The sequence below is a fragment of the Drosophila mauritiana genome, chromosome 2R (genome assembly GCF_004382145.1).
Source record: "Drosophila mauritiana strain mau12 chromosome 2R, ASM438214v1, whole genome shotgun sequence".
NCBI classification, from domain to species: Eukaryota; Metazoa; Arthropoda; class Insecta; order Diptera; family Drosophilidae; genus Drosophila; species Drosophila mauritiana.
In genome coordinates this window covers 14,961,017-14,973,585 of record NC_046668.1, presented here as the reverse complement: position 1 = coordinate 14,973,585, position 12,569 = coordinate 14,961,017, and the positions used below count along the sequence as shown (strand labels likewise).

Genomic DNA, 12,569 nt, shown 5'->3' with positions numbered 1-12,569 from the left:
ACCAACACATAAACTTTAAGTTTGATATTTAGTTTAGTCTAAATAACATGTATAAATGCGAAATCTTTAGAACCGGACAGCAGGTGATTATATATTCCTTATATTATTTTTTATTGATCACCAATGACATCTCGTCTTCTGATGGATTTGTACCCTTCTGAAATGGTAGTTACTAATTTTCATCCAATTTCACAAAGACTAAAGAAGATCTATAAATCCAATAAGAATGCGCCGACTTAACAGCGCACCCCGCCGACTGTTAAGTTAACATAATCCACTGCGCGGGCGTCCAACAGAATGTTAGCCAACACGTGGGTCCACTGTTATGGGTGAAAAAACGTCACAAAAACCATGAAAATAACCGCGCAAACGGCACAAAAAACACAATTTCACTTGGTTTATATAAAGTGCAAACACTGCTGATTTTTATTACGTAGAAATGGTGAACGGATGGCTGCTACACAAGTGTGTAGACTGGCTGCTCCAAAACGCTGCTTTCTCGCCTCGCAAGTGTGTTGCACAGTATATTCGCCCATTCAACCGCTTATTCGAAGAGAGCGAAGCCCATGTCGTCGTCCTCGGACTCGGACTCCTCCTTCTTCTCTTCCTTCTTGGCCTCCTTCTTGTCGCCACCGGCGGCGGCAGCGGGTGCGGCATCAGCGGCTGCGACGGCACCACCGCCGCCCACCGGCATCGAGGAGAGCTTCTCGCGACCCTCCTTGATCAGGTCGTCGATGCTCTTGCCAGCCAGCTCCTTGATGACCTTGGTCAGACGCTCGGCGTCAACCTCAACGCCCACGGAGCTGAGGATCTTCTCCAGATCGCCGTTGGCGGGCGAGTCCTTGCCACCGAGGACGGCCAGAAGGTAAGCAGCCACGTAACGCATGTTTAAGTCTTGGGTTCTTGACACGAAACGTGAATTGGCAAAATGTACGAAAAACACAACTTTCCTTCGCAAGTTGTAGTCGAAAAAGAGGCGGAAGTCAGTGTGGCCGCGCGGTCGAGGCTCGAAAATACCAGCTCATACGTATATATACCAAAATATACCAATTCCTTATCTAGCAATACCCCTAATGAACCGATAAATAATAATATTATTTTCAATTTTGGTTTTAAGTAAAAGTTGGAGCAATATTAATAATTTGTAAACAATTTTGTGGGTTTTTTTATATTTACAACAGCAAAAACTATATAAATATATGCAGCTTGGAAATTTTATCATTTGCAACACTGGGTTTCGAACTTGACTAACGTAATAGTGGACTGCTTTTTGCTTTTGCAGTATTGGGTCACACTATTTGAAACGGTTCTGTTAAGTGAGGCCTAACATGCTGTTAAATGATAGGAAGAGAGGAAAATGAGAGCGATCGTAAGTTAAGAGACGGAAGTAGGGATGCGCAAAAGTTAACAGCTGGTTATCGATGGTTTACATGATAATGGCTTTAACAGCAGAACTTAACTGGTATTTATGTACATATACACACAATTCTTATAAGCTACATTTTAAAAACTGTTTCATAAAAAAGTAAAAATTAAATTACTTTTGGAAAATTTTGTTAATTTTGATATATAAGATATTTAAATATTAACAAATATTTGTTATTCTTCCACTTTAAATTTAAGTTGCACCCCACCCAAAATAAATTTCAGAAAAAACATGAGACCACTCTTATTGTATGCTGTATATATAATTGCATATATAAATGATTGTTGTACAAAATTTTGAAATTGTATAATGCATTCCTGAACTTTGTGTATCACATTTCGATTTGGAGGGCCTTAAAACGCCCTCGAGAATCGTTTCACATGTAATGGTCATCAGATAGTTGATCGGCAGTAGTATTCACACTTAGCTTACGACTACAAACATATTAAGGTATTCTTTATTCCGGATCCGTATCCGGACACAATAACTGGACTGTCGCGAAAAAATAAACAAAATGCTTCACTACACTTAAAGGAACATTGTAACAAGAACGAAGCGCGGCCGCAATGATCAGTCCACTTCCACATCCATAATCCATTATCCATTATCCATTCTGGGCATCGGGACTATAGGGGTTCCTGCTGGAAGTAGTCGTGCTCCAAACAGGCCAAGGCGGATGGTCGCAAGTGGAGGTCGTAGGAAAGCATTTTCTGTGAAGGAACAAGGGTGTGCGTTAGTCTAGACCATGCAACAAGATATATTCAGTTTCATACTCACATTCAACAGATCATCGGCGTACTTGCACAGGTGTGGGCAAAAGTCTTTTGGTCTCTTTGGATGCCGCTGGGGAAAGTGTTCCAGGGCCACGGAAATGGTCTGTGGCCACTGTTGCTCGGTGGGTCTGCCAGTCAGTCTGCGAGAAATCGGATAAATGTAATTAAAATCTCCGAATTCAACGGCAGGATTGTGCGCTCACTCGAAGATGCGGTCCAGCTGATTCTTCTCGGAGGTGCCCGGGAACAGGGCGCGCCTATTGAACATCTCGAAGATGATGCAGGCGGCGCTCCAGATGTCCACGGTGCTGTTGTAGGGCTGGGCGAGCAGAACCTCGGGTGCGCGGTACCACAAGGTGACCACCACGGAGGTGAGCTTCATCTCCGAACCGTAGGTCTTGGCCAGGCCAAAGTCGGCGATCTTGAGGTGGCCCTGCGAGGAGACCAGCAGGTTCTGCGGCTTCAGATCCCGATGGATGATGCGGTGTGAGTGTAAGAAGTCCACACCGGTCAGTAGTTCCCTCGACAAGCGCTGCAATAATAAATAATTATATAGCATACTATGAAATTTGTTATCATTTTGAGACCCACCTGAATTGTGGGCGGCGACATGCCCGATTTGGGAAGTCTGTCTATAAGATCCGACAGGTCCTGCTCCACATGCTCGAAAACCAGCAGAATCAGCAGTTGGCCGTCGCGCTCCAGAAACTGGCATACTTCGTACAGTCTGAAAAAGTAGGGGAAGAGCAATTTGTATGTATAAATTGTGTGACTTTGTGCGACAGAGCGCGATGTATGGCGGAAATGTTGAGAGATATAGAAAAAGTGGCATAAAATGCTGCTGGTTACGGTGGCGCCATTGGCCATACTTAGCTCGTTTCGGGAACTACGCGAAGCACTCGAGACAAACACATGCGCACACGGCGATCAAAGAGCCAAAGAGCGCAACAAGTAAGAGAGGCTACAGATCGTTTTCGGACAGAGGCAAAACGTAAACGTTAGCAGAGCAGACTAGCATTATGTTATGTTAGCATTATGTTAGAAGCATTTCGGGCAGTTATTTTAACATTGCCTTTGAATTGCTTAAGGCGGTGCACTTCTATTGAAACCTTCAACAGTTGTACTTGTTTTAGCAGCTGGCACGTCGGACTTTTAAAAATACACACAAGTACAAGAAACTAAATTTACCATTGATTTAGTTATTGTACCCCTCCAACCGCTAAAAAATACTTTTGGCTTCAAACAAAATAACAGCTGCAACTTTGTAGCCATCTGCAACTTAACTTAACATTCTGTTGTGCGAGAGCTCTCACTCTCTCGCGCTCTTGTACTGTACATATGACATTCGGATCGCGCTCTCACACTGCTAAAGTGCAAGCGAGCACGCACATCGATAACGCGCGACAGCAACATGTGGTTATCGAGCTGCTCTGCTAATTCAAATTCTTAACGGCCGCCGCAAGCGACTTAATGCCAATACAAAATTTCCGGATCTGCGGCCTGCAGTGATCAGTTATCAGCGGGAGCGGAGCGACTTGCTTGACTGGCATATGTCAGAAGCGAGGGCGTGCGCCGGGGGCAAATAGTCGGAATATTGCGGCTATAGCGTGCACAGATAAACACAAGCGCGCTGACATTGCAAGGCGGCTCTTTACAAATGAGTTTGGCAAATAATTGTGGCGCCGCCACTTGGCCCCAATGGCGCGTGATAACAACCCTCGTATACAGCTAGCTATAGTTCTACAAAAAGTACTCAACTCCAAGGCCATTTAGAAGCCCTTGTGGCGGATTATACTAGCCATACTCACTTAACAATATTCGCATGATTGCTGGCATTCAGCTGCTTCAGCAGCGAGATCTCACGCAGCGTGGACATGGGCACTCCGTTCTCGTTCAGCGATATCCTCACCTTCTTCAGCGCCACTATGTTGCCGGTGACCACATCCCGGGCTCTGTAAACCGTTCCATAGGCACCTGCAAAAGGGGATCGAAATTGCACATCAAATGCTTATCGGAATATCAAAAATGAGGGGCCGCCCAAAACAACGGGAAATATAAGCGAAAGACAGCGAAAGGCTAGGCCAAAGTCAGCTGTGCGCCGATAAGATAGGTTGATTGCAGAAATGCAGAGAGGCGAGAGAGAGAAATTAACCTTTCTCTTGGATCGCCGATTTGGCATCGAAAGGGGCCACTTAGCTCCTTCATATCATTATGGTGTATTTATACTTTTCGTATTCATCATCGTATTTATAGCCCTTACGATTGAAGTGACTTGATTTATTGGTTCATAATGATTTACACAAATTGATCAACATCATAAAATATATAAACAAGTGGCAATGCAATACATGCATAAATTGAGCAGATATATGCACTCAAAATTAGTCAAAATATTGCACGAAATTCCGACTTATTTCCTCATGAAACTGCTGTTGTTTCAGGTACAAAGTGATCTCTATTTGCACGGGCGGAGAAATGCGACAAGAGACGAGCAATTCCCAATCAGAATCAAATGCCAGAGACTAAATGTTGTCACCGAAAATTTATCACCCGTACGGACAAACGGACAAACGGACGGACGGACGGACGGACGGCGGACAGACGGACGGACAGAGACATACCTATGTGCATAGTAGACATGCGTGGGGTAGAAAGGCGAGAAGGCAGCAGCTATTTCGGTTGACACTGACATACATAGAAACAGCAGATACAGATACACCCGAAATAAATGGAAATGGATTGGGGGGAGGTGGAGGGTGGGTTTTGGCTCGTGAACTGTGCCGCTGTTGCCACAGTCAAGCACAAGGCCGTGAGCTCGACTCGTTTTTGAACGTCGGCTACCGGTCTGTCCAATTGGAATTGTCAAAAAAATATACAAATTTACAAACAAAATAAACTCGCGAAATTGCGCACAGAAACCAAAAAAGCAATGCACTATGGGAAATTTATACACTTTTTCTGGCCGAAAACCGAAATTTTCTGAAAATGGGTCAATTCTGCCAGTTCTGCATACCACAATTATATATATATATGGCGCCACAACGGTGACTAGTGTAAGACAATAGAAAAAAGTTAATTAAATAACTATCTCCTAACTAACTATTAAATAAATATATATATATACATATTTATTATACATCATTAAAGATATGAGCTAGTTTAAGCCAATGCAAAATGCAAAAATTATCTTAGCATCTTGCTCCGTTCTGAAGTTCTTAATTTTGGCCAGAAAAAGTGGTCAAATTTCCCATAGTGCAAAGTAGCAACAATGAAACTTTGAGCGAAAGCGAATAATAATTGAATGAATGGGCACAGAAAGGCAGACAGCTGAAAGTTTGAGAGTGTGTGTTGTATAACAGATGAAATTGCGCGGAGGGGAAGGGCTCCATGAAAGGTTTACCTTCCGGCTTTAAGGCTTTGACCCCCTCCCCGCCCCCTTTCAATTGCCTGGGCTGAGCCCATGACTCGCACAAAAACCAGTAACAATATCCATCATTAGCATTCGCCTGCCCAGAGATCGGTGACGTAATTGATTTGGGCTTTATTTACAGCAAACAAGCGATCGTAATTGCTGACCACAAAAAAAAAAACAAAGACCATGAGCCACTTGTCAGATCATTATGGATGTGAGATCGGCTGAAACACGTGGTCCGGCGAGAGTGGACCTAAAAGTATGCAGGAAGGTGTGGGTAGGAGCATTCCATGCTGACATCCAATATTTCCCCTTTTAGCGGAATTTCCACGCTTAATTAGTAAAGGGGGTAAAAAGACATTCGGCCAAGTGCACTTGTCATTTCAGCTTCATAAAATGGTGGAACCCCCGATTGATCGTAAAGAAAAGTAAACAGTAGTGAAACCAAATAGCCCAGACTTTGTAAGCAAATTAAAGTTATCAAACGCTAACAACAAGCGGCCAGCGAACGAAGCCAGCCGTGTGAAGAGAGCCGACCTATCCCAACAACAAAGCATCCACATACCCATTATCAAATACCCAAGTTGCTCACCTTCGCCGATGATGTTGAGCTCCTGGTAGTTGAACGGATCGCCATCGCCGAACTTCTTCCCCTGGGACATTTTCTGCCGCTTCAGCTGGCGTACATATGACATTTAGCTGGATTTTCACTGTTATTTGCGTTTTGCTCTAATATTCCGGGTAATGGACACCGTTAGTTGCACCAGCTGGAAGTGAGGGGGTGTTTTTTTTTTGGTTATCGATCATCTGCATGTCGCGTATCGATATGTCCTTGTGCCCCAAGCGATAGTTCACACAGATCGCAGCGTGAGAGGGCGCGAGCGAGAGAGGGAGAGTGTGAGAGAGAGGGAGGGCCTTACCTGATTTCATACCTGTTGCCTTTTCTAGATAACCCCAAAACCCGCGATAAAGACTGGTGTGACAGGTGCGCTAATGTAAGAAGTCTGGCTATATGCTCCGCTATGCTTTTCTATCTCCGAGAACCGAAAACATGGACAACTACATACATACATTTATGTAGATGGCGGCGGTCGTTGAACCGCGTTTAATATTTTCTTTCATTTCGTACATACTCCGTTTTTATGTCTAACCAATCGCAGAACGGCAAAGGCCAACACTAGTTATGACTTATTCATGTTCTTTCGTGACGCTGCTCGCCGTCTCCCCTTTGCCGCTTCGTTCGTGCATCCTGTTGCTCTTACTCGAGCTTGCCTGTGACGCTGTACTGGTGATCTGTAGTTGGCGTGGTACGATATTCTCTCCTATCTAGAGTACTACTACTTTTCTGCCAGCAGAAAGTATGGGCACCGCAAAAAAGAACCCGAATACAATGTGTTTTGTTGCTGCCATTTGTCAATTAATTCTAATCGCGGGACAAGCGAAACAACAATAATAAGCGACACAGACACCAAACTGGATAGAAAGAGAGTGGGTACAAATGGGAATTCGGAAAGGAATTGCGAGGTGTATATGTAGGTCTAAAATATGTACATAGTTATTGTTGCACTAGTTTTCGCCCCCTCTCTCCGTCCCTCTCTCGCTCAACATTTGCGTTCTACTGATAAGGAAATTTGGGCTTCACTTTACTTTTTTTTCGGTGAGCTTCAATGCCAATTTTGTCGTTTTTCTCTCAACCGTTGTGCGAAATATTAGTTAAATATTAAGAAAATGTGGTTTTTATTTGCCCAGAGACTCGAACACACACACAAAAACGACGCTAAGTGATTTCGCTTGAGAGATCGGTCTTGCACACACAACACCTCACACACACACACACATCGGAGTGGTACACACACACAGGCGCAGGTATTATGAATACATATACGATTTTTATTCGCTTTGACGAAATTTTGGCATTTGTTGATAATCCAGCAAGAACCGCACGATAGGAGCAACGCGACGCGAATTTTTGGTGCGAACACGGTTCAGTTGCCCGGCAGTCGCACTTTAATTAAGTTTTTAAAACGTCTTATAAATTTTTACCAATATTCGTAAGAGCTGAGTGATTTTGTGTTTTCGTTGATGGCACAGCTCTCGAAACTGTTTTAGATGGTCTACTTAACAGCGGTTTCTCTTCGCCTGTTATCGCCCGCTGTTAGCAAACAGACGGCCGCTAACAGTGTGCTGTAGACGGCCAATCGGTTAACCGGTTAATTCCGAAATTGCTGTCAGCGATCGTTATTGAAATGTTATTCTAATTTGATATCCTTAGTGGGATTGCGTTATACTAATGTTATTGATTTCTGGTAACTTGATATTTTCAACTTGTATTAATGCCCAAAATTATTATTTTTGCCATGCGAATTTCAGGAATTAATATATGTATAATAAGTGAATGAAAAAAATATTTAAACAATTTTATTTTATTACTTATAATAAAATGTGAAAATGTAAAACTGTTGTGGTCAACTACAATTGGTCCAAACATGTGTGTCATTGGCTTTTAGCATTTTTAGGATTTGTTTTACATTTTTATAAGTTTTAGTTTTACATTTTTATAAACCTGCAAAATAATAAAAAAAATCTTGAATAAACTGTTTTAATGTTCTAGATTGATAAATCAATTTGTAACTCAATCCGGCGATAAAGTCACTCGTGGAATGTACAGAGGTGGTCAAAAGTATTTACACAACGAGCTTTTTTTTCAATTGTCAACTAATTGAAAAAAAAGCTCGTTGTGTAAATACTTTTGACCACCTCTGTATAATTTATTGACATGAGTTGAATGCCAAAAGTCACTCAACCTTTTTTTTTTGAGTGAAAGCTTGCTTACCGATTTCCAGCGATCTGGCCGGACTGCCAATTTCGAAATCGAATCAAGGCATTCCCAGTGGGGCGCGTAAATTTAAAAGCAATGTTGCAAAAACATTGTGAAACCAACAACCTCCTTTAACACCGCCTATCAATAATGTTACCAATTGGATTGGCGAAAATTTCCATGGCTTTTGGGGAAAAAGCGCGATTAATTAGTAACGAAATCAAATTAGAGCACGGTGACGAAGTCAGCCAAGTGTTAATTACCACCAGCGGGTATCAGGCACCTAAATTATGCATGACGTACGCCTTTCCGGCTCAAAGTGAAAGGGCAAACAGCGAGTGCGAATGCGAATGGTCAGGATGGCAGTGGTTGGTGGGAAATGGAAATATCACTTTCCCAGACAACCGGAACGTGCCCCCTTTCTCACCTTTGGTGGCGCCAGTCGGCGATTGGCATTTGTGATTCAATTGCTGCAGCCCATCTTGGCCACTTAGCACCTCGATGAGTCGTACTCCTCCGCGGAAGTCAACGCCCAGCCGTGGAGCATACCTCGTCCAATTAGAACACCTGCATTTCCGACTCCCAGCCAACTGATTCATCTGAACTTAGAAAACATGAATGAATAATGATGAGTGCGCTATCAGGATTTCTGGGTTTCATAATCGGCTTTGTCTTTCAACCAATAATTCCCGAGGAAGCTGCCATCGAATTAGCCACTTAATTTGCATTAGTTTGAATGTCTAGATCGTTGCCGGAATAATGGGATTATGTGTACCGTTAGGATCCGGTCGGATCTGAAATTCAGCGATCGGCGAATAGACGCAAGTCGCTGATAAGCATTTATATTTTGTTTTTCACTCTCTGACATTTTGTCGGCCAGTGACGACGGCGCTTATCGGCGCTGGCGATTAATCTTATTGCGTTTCAAACCGGCTGCGAGCCAAAAAACTAATTAAATTAAATTTATTGTGCAAATATTATGGTCAAAATGGCTTGGTTCTGGCTAAAAATACGCAAGAAAATGCCAAGCCAAACAAAGAGTCCAAATGAATCGCGTTCTAAGCCCGTTTTTTTTTTTTTTTGTTCGGGGGTGTTGACGGGCAATTTGGCTAAATGTTAGCCAATTGAATAAATCAGCCAGCAGCAGCGCGGCAGTCTGCCGCAGCAACCGGTTGGCCATTGACACGGCCAAGACGGGTCTCGAAATCGACAAACTAATGCCACTTGGCCAACAACGTCACTGGCCCAACGAATCGAACACACTAGTCCCAAACCCGAACCCCTTCGATCGGAGATCTGAGATCTGATCCACTGATCACGTGCGGCAAGAAGGGGGTTTTCTTTTTGGCCAGCGGTATCCGGAGATCCGATCCAGTCGAGCGCGGCTCATTACCATTGGCATTAAACAAGAACTCGCGACCTTGGGATTACGTGTTCCCCGTCAAGCATGAAAGCCAAGCTCAAGTGCTGGGTTGACAGTTTTCCAAGCATCCATCCAAACATGCGTCACCGCACCGCACAGCGATTTGCATAATGATCTCCAAATTGGTTCCGATCCGATGCCGTGATCTCGGCGCGGGATCTCGAGATCTTGCGATCTCTACAGCTCTAGATCTTGAAAAACTTTACGACTCCATGGTGGCTTCCGTGTGTGTGGCGCCAGTTCCCCATCCTAATCCCCAGTCTCAAACTCATCCTGCGATGATGCGATCGTTTTATCCGCTCTCCGCGGGATTAGTGTCTTCTTGATGAGTAAGTGCGTCATGGAAAAAGTTTAATTAGTTCCCGCCGAAGATCGAAGATCGGTTAATGCCAAGCGCAAACAAACACGGCTTATGTGACGCATATGTGATTCGCTGTGACTCGATTTGAATTGAATTGAATTGATACCCCTGGGAAGCCGCAGAAGCGTTAATTACGTGACCAGCTGGAGCGGCCAAAATGCAGCCAGTGCCAGCAATTTGGCAACTTGGCCACAAAACACTGGAACTGGAACCCTGGGTTGGGGGCTGCTACGCACGCCGCGATATCGGCAATATTTAGCGAAACCCGGGTCCAAACCAGTTCCGCGGGGCGAGGGCATCGAATCGGGCCGTATAAAAGTGAATTGTCACAAAAATTCTGAACAGTCGAAGCGCACGCTCAGCGGCGACAGCATCGAGAATCGAAGCAGATAAAAGCTAATCCACAGCCCCGGGGGCCAACAAGGTGTTAAGCGATCTCTGATAACAAACTAGCTAACTAACGATCGATCAGAACGGTTTCGACTTTACGCGAGTGCAATCCTCAATCTACAATCTGCAATCTACGATCTGCAATCTACAATCTACAATCTACAATCTTCCATCCGAATCGGAACAAGTGACAAAGTGCAGCCTCAAAAACAGGATACTCCACTCATTTAGGCTACCGAACGCAACCCGACTACCGCATACCCAGCAATGATGTTTGCGCACACTTGGCAAGTGAGTATTATTGCTTCTCGCAGCTCGAAATTTATGAGCCAAACACAACACAGGCCAACAAAGAAACGAGTTTCGTCGATTAACATTTTCATTTTCGACCAAAAACCAAAAACCAAAAATTCACAAATTAAGGCTGCAAACGGACAGCGTACTCTGATTTTTTCGCCGCCGGACAAGGCCGAACGCATTATCGAATCAAGTTATTCTATTTCTATATCTTATAGCCGTTTCTATTTCCATTTCCATTCCGATTCGATCTTGTGATCATCTCGATGAGGAAGTGTCGTAAAATGGCTTTATTTCGTGCCCATGGCACTTTGCACTTGATCTTGGGCTCATCCGCAGATGACCATCCATCCTGCTGGGAGCCTTGATACCGTTTACAAAGTCGAGCTCTTAACCCTGAACCACATGAAACGCAACCGGTTACAGTCTCGATTTCGATCTCGATCTTCTCCTTCTGCCTCGCTGCTGATTGTAATTAATTTGTTTTGACTGCGATTAAGGTTTTACATAATTCAAAAACCACCGAAAAACGTAGCACAATTACACTTGGCTCAGCAGACGGGTGATCCAGGCGGGAATGGATTGGGCTATGCCAGCGATGCATCCGGTTGGGTGGCGCCTAGAGATCAGCTGGATTCTCGGGCTCATGCCCGATGACGCCCACCAAAATCGCGACGACGTGCTCATGAATATTTTACGTGCGACTATAAATTAGATTTGATTGCGGTTATATCATGGATCGCATCCCCTTCGCCGCCAGTTGGTTAATTTAAATTAATTATTGTATGCTAATTCGCAGCATAAGCGCTAAGAGCAGACAGGTTCTGGCCGGCGCAGCCACTGGCCTCCACCAGCTATTCACACCTCTGACTGACTTGGGCCCCATCCCTTCCTTCCTTGTTCCCTTGCAGCTCGCTCCACTGGTCCTGGTCGTCCTGGCGACAACGATGACGACGATGGCTGCACCGCAGCAGCAGGAGGTGCCCCACGCCCTGCTGGACATCGAGACGCCCAATCAGTTCAACTACAGTCCCTCGCCGCTGGCCCAGCCGGATAGCCTGCGATCCAAGCCGTACTTCGACTTCCTGAGCACCCTGTATGCCCACGACACGGCCAAGTCGAATCTGTTCCGGCCGTATTCGGTGCGCCAGCGCAGGGACGCGGATGTCCAGAAGCTGAGACGTCCTCGCCGGGCCATCGTCTTTCGGCCGCTGTTCGTGTACAAGCAGCAGGAGATCCGGAAGCAGGAGATCCGGGACAGGAACGCCCAGAGGCGCCACGATCTGAACCGCCTGCAGCGGGTGTAGTACTCGCAGGAGCAATCCAATCGAATCCAGTGTCCATCCAGCCAACCCGGGTTGGGTTGGCCTTCTACAGGGTCCTCTAGCACTTAGCCACTTAGCCACTTTCGATGCGTCCTAGCCCTAAGTCAAATGCACTGCAGCACGAAAAGAGAAGGAGAGAGGAGGAGCACTCATCATATCAAATATTATATAATATATATACACATTCGCACCAGCACACCAACCACCCACCCACATCCTCGTAGATTAAGGCCAGTTGTTTGTTATGTCACTTGTTATCGCGACGTTTGATTAAAGCCAACAAAACTGATATCAAAATGCAATAGCTGCTTACTTTCATTCTGGGGGACTTACTCATCCGAATC

The 12,569-nt window shown here is 44.8% G+C and overlaps 3 protein-coding genes across 4 annotated transcripts; 1 reads left to right on the top strand and 2 right to left on the bottom strand.

The window, feature by feature from the left end:
- Window positions 1-393: 393 nt before the first annotated feature.
- LOC117136143 (60S acidic ribosomal protein P2) lies at window positions 394-982 on the bottom strand. Its single transcript, XM_033296848.1, has one exon. The coding sequence runs from the start codon at window positions 884-886 to the stop codon at window positions 545-547; it is 342 nt and encodes a 113-aa protein (XP_033152739.1). The 5' UTR covers window positions 887-982; the 3' UTR covers window positions 394-544.
- Window positions 983-1,667: 685 nt separating this feature from the next.
- LOC117136855 (cyclin-dependent kinase 4) lies at window positions 1,668-7,743 on the bottom strand. Of its 2 annotated transcripts, none has more exons than XM_033297954.1 (7): window positions 7,655-7,743; window positions 6,204-6,378; window positions 4,008-4,173; window positions 2,791-2,926; window positions 2,403-2,731; window positions 2,204-2,339; window positions 1,668-2,136 (listed from the first exon to the last, which is right to left on the bottom strand). In XM_033297954.1, the coding sequence occupies exons 2-7, from the start codon at window positions 6,304-6,306 to the stop codon at window positions 2,053-2,055; spliced, it is 954 nt and encodes a 317-aa protein (XP_033153845.1). In that variant the 5' UTR covers window positions 6,307-6,378; window positions 7,655-7,743; the 3' UTR covers window positions 1,668-2,052. The 2 variants fall into 2 exon arrangements, with proteins under 2 accessions (XP_033153845.1, XP_033153846.1); XM_033297955.1 differs by lacking the exon at window positions 7,655-7,743 and adding an exon at window positions 7,259-7,644.
- A 2,800-nt stretch (window positions 7,744-10,543) lies between these two features.
- LOC117137721 lies at window positions 10,544-12,527 on the top strand. Its single transcript, XM_033299293.1, has 2 exons — window positions 10,544-10,894; window positions 11,812-12,527. The coding sequence occupies exons 1-2, from the start codon at window positions 10,871-10,873 to the stop codon at window positions 12,205-12,207; spliced, it is 420 nt and encodes a 139-aa protein (XP_033155184.1). The 5' UTR covers window positions 10,544-10,870; the 3' UTR covers window positions 12,208-12,527.
- Window positions 12,528-12,569: the final 42 nt, after the last annotated feature.